Genomic DNA, 12,177 nt, shown 5'->3' with positions numbered 1-12,177 from the left:
TTTTATGTTATGGATATTTTGCCACAATTTTTAAAAGTAGGCAGAGGATATAAACAAGCAATTCACAAACAAACTCTAACACCAATACATTCAAAAAAGAAAAAGTGAAGGAGGTAGAGCTACATGTACTACAATGGACACTTCTCTAATGCTTAGTATATTTGGCCATGAAAATCACAAACAAAACAAAACAATATACAGGCCAGGTGCAGTGGCTCATGCCTGTAATTCAGAACTTTGGGAGGCTGAGGCAAGCAGATGGCTTAAGCCTAGGAGTTCCAGACCAGCCTGGCCAACATAGTGAAATCCTATCTCTACTAAAAATACAAAAATTAGCCGGGTGTGGTGGCATGAACCTGTCGTCCCAGCTACTCAGGATGATGAGGTAGGAGGATAGCTTGAGCCCAGGAGGCTGAGGTGCAGTGAGCCAAGACTGTGCCACTGCACTCCAGCCTGGGGTGACCCCGTCTCCAGAAAACAAAAAAACAATAACAAACAACACAATCTATCATTTCTATGGATGCATACAAGTGTATTTAAATGCACACAACAGGGTCTGGAAGATCTACCTAGAGCTTCCTTTCAGGAAAGGTGGAGGGGAGCAGGATTGGAGTATTGATAAAGGGGACTTTGGCCTTCTCTGTAATGCTTTAATTTTTTTAAAAGAGAACTTTACATGCATTACTTGTATAATTAAAAATTATTTATACGGCAGGCATAGTGGTTCTTGCCTGAAACCCCAGCACTCTGGGAGGCCAAGGTGGGCAGATTGCTTGAGCTCAGGAGTTCAAGACCAGCTTGGGCAACAATCAAAACCTTGTCTCTACCAAAAACACAAAAAATTAGCTGGGCATGGTGGCATGTGCCTGTAGTCCCAGCTACATGGGAAGCTGAGGTGGGAGGACCGTTTTGAGCCTGGGAGGCAGAGGTTGCAGTGGCACAAGCCACTTCACTCCAGCCTGGATGACACAGCAGAACCCTGTCTCCAAAAAAAAATTTTTTTCCTAAAAAACCAAAGTAAGAGACATTGGAAAGCAGCAGAGAAGGGAGCAGACATCCTGGGACAGCAGCCCAAGGATGGCTCTGGCTCCCAGCACTGGGTCCCATGTGAAAAATAAGGGCAGTGCTGAGGTCAAGATTAGGATAACTCATGTGGACATTTCAGCTTTCACATAATCTTTGGAGTGGTGTTTTTAACCCATTTCCCATTTTCCCCAAGAATACTCCTGTCTCTAATCCTAATGTAACATCATATACATAGACAAGTTCTATTTAGAAATAACTCCAAGAACATGGCTGGGTGTGGTGGCTCACCCCTGCAGTCTTGGCACTTTGGGAGACTGAGTAAGGAGGATCACTTGAGGTCAGGAGCTTGAGACCAGCTCAGTCAACATAGAAAGATCCCATTCCTATTTTTAAAAAAAAAAATTTTAAAGGCCAGGGGCCAGGCATGGTGGCTCACACCTATAATCCCAGACTTTGGGAGGCCAGATGGATTGCCTGAGGTCAGGAGTTCGAGACCAGCCTGACCAACATGGTGAAATTCTGTCTCTACTAAAAATACAAAAAAAACAAACAAACAAACAAACAAACAGCCAGGCCTGGTGGCGGGCGCCTGTAATCCCAGCTACACAGGAGGCTGAGGAGGGGAATCACTTAAACCCAGGAGGCAAAGGTTGCAGTGATCTGAGATTGTGCCATTGCACTCCAGCCTGGGTAACAGAGCAAGACTCTGCCTCAAAACAAAACAAAAATAAAACCAAAAAGAAAAGGCTGGGCATGGTATCCCACACCTATAATCCCAGCACTTTGGGAAGCTGAGGTGGGTGAATCATTTAAAGTCAGGAGTTTGAGAGCAGCCGGGTGAAACCCTGTTTCTACTAAAAATACAAAAATTAGCCTGGTGTGGTGGTGGGTGCCTGTAATTCCAGGTACTTAGGAGGCTGAGGCAGGGGAATTGCTTGAACCCGGGAGGTGGAGGTTGCAGTGGGCTGAGAGATTGCGCCACTGCACTCCAGCCTGAGCGACAAAGTGAGACTCTGTATCAAAAAAAAAAAAAAAAAAAAAAAAGAAGGGCCAGGCGCGGTGGCTGAAGCCAGTAATCCCAACACTTTGGGAGGCCGAGGGGGGTGGATCACAAGGTCAAGAGATCAAGACCATCCTGGTCAACATGGTGAAACCCCATCTCTACTAAAAATACAAAAAACTTAGCTGGGCATGGTGGTGTGTGCCTGTAATCCCAGCTACTCAGGAGGCTGAGGCAAAGAATTGCCTGAACCCAGGAGGTGGAGGTTGCGGTGAGCCGAGATGGCGCCATTGCACTCCTGCCTGGGTAACAAGAGCGAAACTCCATCTCAAAAAAATAAATAAATAAATAAATAAAAATAAAAATAAAAAAGAAAGAACTCCGAGAACAGTTTTTATATTTTCACATTTAAAATCAGTCAGATTTGTTTGCTTCAGCCTCAGAGAGCATGTTTACGTAAAATTAGATTAACACCGGCAGCGAGTTGTACTTTTTTTTTTCTAAACCAGAAATGGGCTAAAAAAAAAACCAAGATAGTAAAAGAAATTATTCTCAAATCACCTCTTCTGCAGAAAAGTACACTTATTTCATAAAGAATTCTGTGTCAAGCAGAGCTTACATGGGAAAATAACAGTGAAGCAAGATTTAGCTGAATGTTTTTTAAAGCCAATTTTCTCCTTACAGTGAGAGCAATATATCCTTATTGTTAAAAGTAGAAGTATAGTTTTTTCCCAAAAATGATTTTTAAAACTGCCAATGACTGCACAATACCAAAATGGCCACTGCTAACATTTGAGCCTTTTTCAGTCCAGCCTTTATCTGTGGAAGTTCCTACCTTGATGAGGTTAAATTATATTTTCTATGCTGCTCTTTAAATTTAATATTACAGCCTACGCCTTCCCCCAAAATAAGAAAAATTTCATAAAAGCGATTCTTAATGGCTGTATGCCATCGATTGCTTAATCATTTTCCCATCTAAGTGCCAGCCAAGCCCTACCCCGATTAGCTTCAGAGGTCTGATGAGATCAGGTATGTTCAGGGTACTATGGCCAGAGGTGATTGCTTAATCATTCTGTTAGATAGCTACATTATTTTTCTTTATTGTCATTATAATTAGGTATTGGAGATCTTTGTGCATACATCGTGCTCCATATAATATCCATGGAATGTCAGCAGATGTTGTGAAGAAAAAAAAAACAGTTCTACAGTCAAAAAAGTTGGTTTAAAAATGAAGTTGGGGCCGGGCGCGGTGGCTCAAGCCTGTAATCCCAGCACTTTGGGAGGCCGAGGCGGGTGGATCGCGAGGTCAGGAGATCGAGACCATCCTGGTCAACATGGTGAAACCCCGTCTCTACTAAAGATACAAAAAATTAGCTGGGCACGGTGGCGCGTGCCTGTAATCCCAGCTACTCGGGAGGCTGAGGCAGGAGAATTGCCTGAACCCAGGAGGCGGAGGTTGCGGTGAGCCGAGATCGCGCCATTGCACTCCAGCCTGGGAAACAAGAGCGAAACTCTGTCTCAAAAAAAAAAAAAAAAAAAAAAATGAAGTTGGGCTGGGGGTGGTGACTCATGCCTGTGATCCCAGCACTTTGGGCCAAGGCAGCCAGATCAACTGAGGTCAGGAGTTTGAGACCAGCCTGGCTAAAGTGGTGAAATGCCATTTCTACTAAAAATATAAAAATTAGCCAGGTATGGTTGGCATACACCTGTAATCCCAGCTACAAGGGAGGCTGAGGCAGGAGAATTGCTTAAACCTGGGAGGCAGAAGTTGCAGTGAGCTGAGATTGTGCCACTGCACTCCAGCCTGGGCAACAGAACAAGACTGTCTCAAAAATAAAATAAAATAGAAGTTAAGGCCAGGTGCAGTGGATCGTGCCTGTAATTCTAGCACTTTGGGTGGCTGAGGCAGGCAGATCACTTGAGGCCACGTGTTTGAGACCAGCCTGGTCAACATAGCAAGACCCTGTCTCTACTAAAAATGCAAAAACTTAGCTGGGTATAGTGGCAGAGACCTGTCATCCCAGCTACTAAAGAGGCTGAGGCAGGAGAATCACTTCAACCCGGGAGGTGAAGGTTGCAGTGAGCTGAGATTGCACCACTGCACTCCAGCCTGGACAGCAAGGTGAGATTCTTAAATAAATAATGTTGGGTAGGTTATTTCTTAAAAACTTTAACAAGCCAGTGTATACTGTGACTTTGCAAGTTGGGAGCCACCATGCAGCCATTCCTAAACTTGTTTGCTTTTAGGACTCCATTTTTCAAGCTAGTTAAGTCACAATCCATGTTTCTAACCATTTTCATAAGGCAGACTCCCAGACATGGAATTACTAGGTCAAATGGTACTGAATGTTTCGCAAGCTGTTATTGTGTAGTTACAAACTGCTTTCCAGAAATGTTGCACTAAGTTACACCCCGTCAGCAGCATATGGATGTACTGTCCAACAGCTGGCGAGGGCTGCAAATCTGTTTGTTAATCTTTGCTGACAGGTAGAAAATAGCACTTTTACTTTGTTTATACGTCTTTGATGATGGTCAAGTGGAACATCTGAGTTTGTTAGCAGTTTGTATTACTTCTTTTGTGAATTACCTTCTTTTCTAGGTTAATGGACTTTTTTTTTTTTTTGAGACAGAATTTCGTTCTGTCACCAGGCTAGAGTGCAGTGGCACAATCTCAGCTCACTGCAACCTCCACCTCTCTCCTGGGTTTAAGTGATTTTCCTGCCTCTGCCTCCCAAGTAGCTGGGACTGCAAGGGCGCGGCCACCACACCCAGGTAACTTTTGTTTTGTACTTTTAGTAGAGATGGGGTTTCACCATGTTGGCCAGGATGGTCTCCATCTCTTGACCTTATGATCTGCCTGCCTCACCCTCCCAAAGTGCTGGGATTACAAGTGTGAGCCACCATGCCCAGCCAGATTTTTTTTTTCACTTTAATGTGTTTGAAACCAGAGTACTTCTTACAATCAAACTGTTTATGTGGCAGTGGATTTCCTTCCTTCCTTAAAAAGCTGCTATTAAATTGACAATTTAAAAAATAAATGGTTCCATCTTTGTTTTTTAAAAAACACCTTTTTCTATCTATTGGGCTTCTAGTGTTTTGTTTTGTTTTTTTGTATAATGACCTATATGATCCTTTCCTACAATAAGGCTATTAATTCTTTGTCATCTGGACTTCTTTGAAAAGGTACATAATCCCCTTGAAATTCCCATCTAGATACCTTTCAGAAGGTGCAACAGTGTTAAGGATAAATACTGGTGTGAGGGGGGCTCCTTCTGATCCCTGGTGTACTGAGTGGTGAACTCTTCCAGCCACTTGATGAAAGCAGGACAGGCAGACAGGCCTTGAAGCAGGGAGTTCATGAAGCAGGTGTTCCCTAAATTGACAAGGCCAGGCACAAGCCCTAAAAAGAAGCAGGGGGAAGATGAGAACAGCTTATCACATTTTACCCTTTCTCTCCCATTTGGGACCCAGAGTTCCATCACTGTGGCCTTAAATTTGGAATCCCAATCCAAGAAGATCCTTATCCACAGAGATCTGACGTCCAGGCCTTCTGTCTGTGCCGAGGCTTGGTTCTAGTACTGCTCCTGCAGACTGTAGGCACAGAAGGACAGATCCCCCTTGTATGTTATTTTCGAAACCTATCATGGTATCAAGCACTGCTTGGTTCTTAAATGTATAAAAACAGTTAATAACCATCTCCTGTCTTTTTCTCTTCCTCATTCTCCCTCGAATGCTCTCTTTCTTCTTTAATCAGAAAGCAATGTTTCTCAGAACAGAAGAAAGCAATTGTTCTGTTGTTACTTCCCCAGTTCAATGATTCTGTTCTTATCTTAACAATCACTGGGAAAGACACCACTATACCAATTCTGATTTTCTGCAGAGATCTACGTAGTCTAATATAATTCTTCTGCTGGAAATCTTTTTGAAAAACTTTTTATTATCAAAGTCCTCAAAGACACACACAAGGAAGGAGAATGTATAATTAACCTCAAGTATAACTGTCCCCAGATTTAACAATGATCAAATTTCGCTACATTCTTTCCTTCTTTTTTTCTTTGCTGAATTTTAATCAATGTTAAAAAGAGCAACATCTACAAAAGACAGCATTAAAAAAAATAAGAAAATAACATTTTAGTAATGAAGGCATTCACTTGAAATTTTTACCAGTTCCTAGTAAGCGAGCCCAAGAGAACACAAATGTATGATATAATTAGTGAGTTTGCACTACTGAAAAATACAATTGCCCTATTAATGGGAACACTTAGACAATTATGCCGTTCGACATTTTTCATTACAAAGCATGCCTCAAACTCTAGTCTGGAGAGGGGCTGAAATAGAAATCTTTTTACTACAGGATATAAAGTAATGACTAATGGTAAAAGTACTGTTTCAAAACCTGAAGTCCTCATTCTGAAGATACAGAGAACAAACATGACCAACCTCCCCACTTCTTTGAGCTGTTTTCAGATAATAGGGATTTGGGTCAAGTCTATAGACCATGGTGCAGTATTCTCATTCTTACCTTTTCTACGCTTCTTTCTTTCTGTAATGGGACCCCAAATAACATATATTCCTGCTGCCAGAGCAGCAGCAATTCCACCTATGACTCCCCAGTTCTTCATGACTTTATATCTAAAAAAGAAAACAAGTTTACTGTCTTCCCTCAACACAAACACAATATGCGAATATACAGATATAAACAGAATAACATTTTGTCAAAATAACCCATCAAAAACCTAATTTCAAGTTAAAGTGATATACAGTCATAGGATTACATCTTGAAAATCATGATGTCTAGACATTAGGATTTAAAATCTAAGTCAGCAATTCCACCTATGACTCCCCAGTTCTTCATGACTTTATATCTAAAAAAGAAAACAAGTTTACTGTCTTCCCTCAACACAAACACAATATGCGAATATACAGATATAAACAGAATAACATTTTGTCAAAATAACCCATCAAAAACCTAATTTCAAGTTAAAGTGATATACAGTCATAGGATTACATCTTGAAAATCATGATGTCTAGACATTAGGATTTAAAATCTAAGTCAGCCGGGGACAGTGGCTCATGCCTATAATGCCAGCACTTTGGGAAGTCAAGGCAGGTGGATCCCTTGAACCTCAAAGTTCGAGACCAGCCTGGGAAGCATGGTAAAACGCTGCCTCTACTAAAAACACAGAAATTCACTGCGCATGGTGATGTGCACCTGTAATCTCAGCTACTCGGGAGGCTGAGGCAAGAGAATCACTCGAATCCAGGAGGCAGAGGTTGCAGTGAGCTGAGATTGCACCACTGCACTCCAGCCTGGGTGACAGAGCAAGACTCAGTCTCAAAAAAAAAAGTCAGATCATAACATTCTAAAGGCTACTTCTCTCTCTGAGAAAAAAACTGAAGTTATCTTCTGCCTCTCACTCCACTTCCTCGTGGAATGTCACCAGCCAATGCTCTGACCTCAAGGCCTTTGCACTGCTCTTCCCCCTGCTCAGACTGCTCTTCCCCCAGATCACTGCTTAGCTGACTCCTTTACCTCCCTTCGCTTCGCAAGAGGCCTACCTGAACACATCATTGGGACCTATCCTGGTCCCCTTGACGTGATTCTACTTTTTCTTTTTACCATAGTACTTACCACCTTCTAACATAAAATTCATTTGTTCACTATGTTTGTTTTCTTCTTTAATGCACTGGTTTGTTGTCTGTCTCCCTCAGCTAGCATGTACTTCGTTTTACTCACTAACGAGCTCAAGTGTCTCGATCATGCCTGGCACATAGTAGGTTCTCAATAATATTTATTGAATGACTGAATACCGGAGAAAATATACAGAAATGAATTTCTCTTTTAGAATATTAGACAGGGAAGGGCGCACATACAATGGTATGAAAGAGCTGAGTATCTACGGAGTTAAGGGCTTAACTTCAGGCTTGGCTTGAATACTGAAGTTCTTCTTTTGCTACAAATTAAGAAATTTCACCAGCAATTTAAAACATTGTTTTTATACAGAGATATATATATATTTCTACAAAATAAGGCAAACCATCTATGTGTATATGGCTTTGTGATATATATCTGCATATGTGTTGCCCATGTATATATACTTGTTTGTGTGTGTGTAATATATTCTTATCCCAATATTTGGATCATGTGAATATTGTTTTGATTTCAGTTCAGTAAACATTAACTAGAGTCACTGGTGACAATAGTGACTCTACTTTATAATCAGCATTTCCTAGTGTCATAGCTGATAGCTGAATTTCAGATAAATATTTGTTTTCCAAGACAGAGTCAACAGAATATGCACCAAACTTGGTGAAGAAAGTGGGATCTGACTATTCTGGTTCAGTCCTGGCTTTGCTACTTCATTCGGCATAATTTCACCTTCTAAGCCTCAGCTTCCTCATCTGTACAATGGGGACAATCCATAAGACCTACCTCACAGGGTTGTTGTGGGGATTAAATAAGTGTGAATGCATAGAGTACACAGTAAAAACTTAATAAATGTTAGCTGCTACAAATTAAGCATTATAATCTCAGGTTCATTCATGAAAACCATTCTTTCTTTCCTTTTTTTTTTTTTTTTTTTTTTTTTTTGAGACAGTGTCGTGCTCTAGTGCCCAGGCTAGAGTACGGTGGTGCCATCTCAGCTCACCGCAACCTCCACCTCTGGGCTCAAGTGATCCTCTTGCCTCAGCCTCCCGAGTAGATGAGACCGCAAATGCACACCACCACACCCAGGTAATTTTTAAATTCTTTTGTAGAGACAAGATCTTACTATATAGCCTTACAAAGTCCTGGGATTACAGGTGTAATTACCTAGCCAGTGAAAGGTATTCTTGAAGATTCTTTTTTTTTTTTGAGATGGAGTTTCGCTGTTGTTACCCAGACTGGAGTGCAATGGCACGATCTCGGCCCACTGCAACCTCCACCTTCTGGGTTCAAGCAATTCTCCTGCCTCAGCCTCCCAAGTAGCTGGGACTACAGGTGTGCACCACCATGCCCAGCTAATTTTTGTATTTTTAGTAGAGACGGGGTTTCACCATGTTGACCAGGATGGTCTCAATCTCTTGACCTCGTGATCCACCCGCCCCGGCCTCCCAAAGTGCTGGGATTATATGCGTGAGCCACCGCGCCCGGCCTCTTGAAGTTTCTTAATGCATCATGGTACTTATACACGATACAATGATACATGAGTTCACAAAAGTGGCTGGTAAGTTTAAAAGGACTGTTAAAGAACTTTACCAGTGCTTTAAAATCCCCTTATCAAACACTAATATTTATGGGTACATACTCTATGCCACGCCCTGTAACAATCTTATCTTATTTTTAAAACAACCTCACAGAAGCAGGTTCTACTATCACTTTTTTTTTTTGAGACGGAGTCTAACTCTGTCACTCAGGCTGGAGTGCAGTGGCATGATCTTGGCTCACTGTAACCTCTGCCTCCTGAGTTCAAGTGATTCTCCTCCTTCAGCCTCTTGAGTAGCTGGGATTACAGGCGTGCACCACCACACCCGGCTACTTTTTTGTATTTTTAATAGAGATGGGGTTTCACCATGTCGGTCAGGCTGGTCTCAAACTCCTGACCTTGTGATCCGCCCGCAACGGCTTCTCAAAGTGCTGGGATTACAGACATGAGCCACCTGTAGGCGCCCGGCCTACCACTTTCATTTTTAGAGCTGAAGAAACTGAGACCCCAACTTGGTCACAGTGAGTAAAGGAACATGGCTCTGAATCACACCTGTTTGCTTCCAAGTCTGTGCTTAAAACCACAAAGTTCAAGATGGCAAATGAAGGAAAGAGTGTCAAGGGAATGGGAGAGAGGACTTGTCCATGTCGTTAGCTGCATGAGGAAAAAGCATCCAGGGACAAGTGGTGACTTTAGAAACTCCATTCCTCTGCAAAATGACATCCCGAGGAGGGTGGTGAGGCCTAGGGATGAAAAGATCTGGCTTCTCCCAGCTCTGCTATCAGGTTAGCTGTGGGACCACACTTCCCATCTGCGGAACGGGGCACTAGACAGGATAGCTATTGAGGACTTTCAGCCCTGGGATAATAAGCTCTTTAGACTTGCTCCAGTTCCAGAGGAAGCCGCCGTTAGCAACAGGTCTCAGTCATTTGGGGTCAGCAGTGGGGGAGGCGGGACTCAGTTCTGAAGCCCGGAACCCTTGGGAGGGTGAATAAGAGGGAAATGGGGGCCCTGATACGACTGGGAACCCAGGCAATCGAGGAGTCTTAACAAAAACGGAGAGCCTTAACAAGACCAAACAACCTGAACAGGTTAAAGGGGCCCTCACCAATTTAGCGACCCTTGCAAAACAAGGGCCTTTACTCACTCTAATAACATCGAGGACCCAGACAGAAGTGAGGAGCCGTATTAGACTAGAGGGCGGGCTGACAGGAATAGGGGGAGGTACTAAGAAAACGCAGGGCTTGCAGGTCCGGGCCACTTACAGGACTGTAAGAACCACGCCATGATTGGGGAACCCTGGCGGTCCAGAAATTGTTATAAGTGGGGGACCCAGAAGGGTTGAGGGTATACTAGAAGGACTGAGGGCTCTTGGCAGGCCTAGGAGGCACCGAAAGGACTGGGGGCACGGACAGAATTCGGGGCCTTGACAAGACGGAAGGGCCCTGGGTGTCCTGCGAACAATGACAAGAGGGGGAGGGACCGACAGACCCGGGGAGTGCAGACAGCATCTGTGTTGCCGAAGGACTGGAGGCCCGTCCAGTCTCCCACCTAAGGGCCCAGGCCTCCAACCCTAAAGGATGCAGAAGCTTCCGGACTGCCCGTGTGGACCCTGGGACCCAAACTAGGGCATGAAAAAGCCGTCACGGGCCCAAGCTGAGGACCTTGGTCCCGGCCTCTTCGGCCGCCCCGCCCCCCAAAAGCTCACCTGACAGCCGCTCCGGTACGCAGGAAGCGCTGGATGGCCCGGTCCGCCGCAGTCAGCGCCGCCTCGGCCCGGGAGCTCAGCATTGCGGCCGCACGGGAGGCCTGAAGCCGCCTCCGCCGCTACTGCCGCCGCCGCCGCCGCCGCCGGACCGAGGGCTACGAAGGTTCCCGAGACAGGAGCCGCAGCCCCAGCACCTCGGGGGAAGGTAGACTGCAGGACCGCGCCTAGGGAGATCGGAAGTAGCTGGCGCCGGAGAGCAATAGCTGACGGACCACAATTTTTTTTTTCGTTTCCCTTAGCAACAGGCGCCGGCGTCGGTTGCTATACTGGGCTCAGCTGCCCAGGGCGGCTTGGTTTTCAGATTTTTGCTTAGGCTCCATTCATAAATATAGATGGCACACTTCCAGGATGGACCCTGGGTCATGATTTGAAATTTTCGGTGTGGAGAAGAGGCCCCAGGTCAAAAGTCGGGTCAGGCCTCTGCTATAATTAGTTATTATTGTGGCCAGAGTGGAAATAGGTCGCAAAGGAAGGAACTTTAATGAGCATGAGGCCCATCTCTGATGATATCAGTAGAGAAACCAACGTCTTTAATAATAATAGCCAACAAACTTATTGTTTACTTAGGTGCCAAATATAGAGCTAAGCATGTCACATGCATTATTTACATTTAGTATTCACTCCAACTCGACATTACCCACATTTTACATCCCAGGGAACCCAAGATATTTAAAGAAATAGTAAGTTCTTTGACACAGCTTGTAAGTGTTGAAAAGAGATTGGCATTTCAGTCTGTGTATCTCCAGAATAGCACTCTCCAACAGAAATATACAGGAGCCACACAGGTAATCTTACATTTTCTAGTAGCCACATTAAAGTAAAAAGCAAGCGGTAACCCGGACGCTGTGGCTCACGCCTGTAATCCCAGCACTTTGGGAGGCCGAGGCTGGCGGATCACCTGAGGTCAGGAGTTCGAGACCAGTCTAGCCAACATGGTGAAACCCCATCTCTACTAAAAATACAAAAATTAACCAGGTGTGGTGGCAGGCACCTGTAATTCCAGCTACTCAGGAGGCTGAGGCAGGAGTATTGCTTGAACCCAGGAGATGGAGGTTGTACTGAGCTGAGATCATGCTACTGCACTCCAGCCTGAGTGACAGAGTGAGACACCATCTCAAAAAAACAAAACTAAACTAAACTAAAAAAAAACAACAAAAAAACAAGAGGCCAAGCATGGTGGCTCATGCCTGTAATCC

The 12,177-nt window shown here is 44.1% G+C and overlaps 1 protein-coding gene across 5 annotated transcripts in view; it reads right to left on the bottom strand.

The window, feature by feature from the left end:
* The window catches only part of USP30 (ubiquitin specific peptidase 30), an 88,251-nt gene that overhangs the window by 24,474 nt on the left and 51,600 nt on the right, over positions 1–12,177 (bottom strand). For 3 of the 5 annotated variants that reach the window (XM_035257504.3, XM_078337206.1, XM_078337207.1), the window contains 2 exons: positions 6,549–6,658; positions 5,244–5,426 (listed from right to left, as the gene is read on the bottom strand). In XM_035257504.3, the coding sequence (XP_035113395.1) occupies positions 5,244–5,426; positions 6,549–6,658 (293 nt within the window). Of the gene's footprint in view, positions 1–5,243; positions 5,427–6,548; positions 6,659–10,921; positions 11,134–12,177 lie in introns of those variants that run through there. The other 2 variants (XM_002752976.7, XM_009004566.5) reach the window with 1 other exon arrangement.

Source organism: Callithrix jacchus, chromosome 9 (assembly GCF_049354715.1).
Source record: "Callithrix jacchus isolate 240 chromosome 9, calJac240_pri, whole genome shotgun sequence".
Lineage (NCBI taxonomy): Eukaryota > Metazoa > Chordata > Mammalia > Primates > Cebidae > Callithrix > Callithrix jacchus.
The sequence above is the reverse complement of the archived record's forward strand: the minus strand, read 5'-3'. Positions and strand labels throughout refer to the sequence as shown.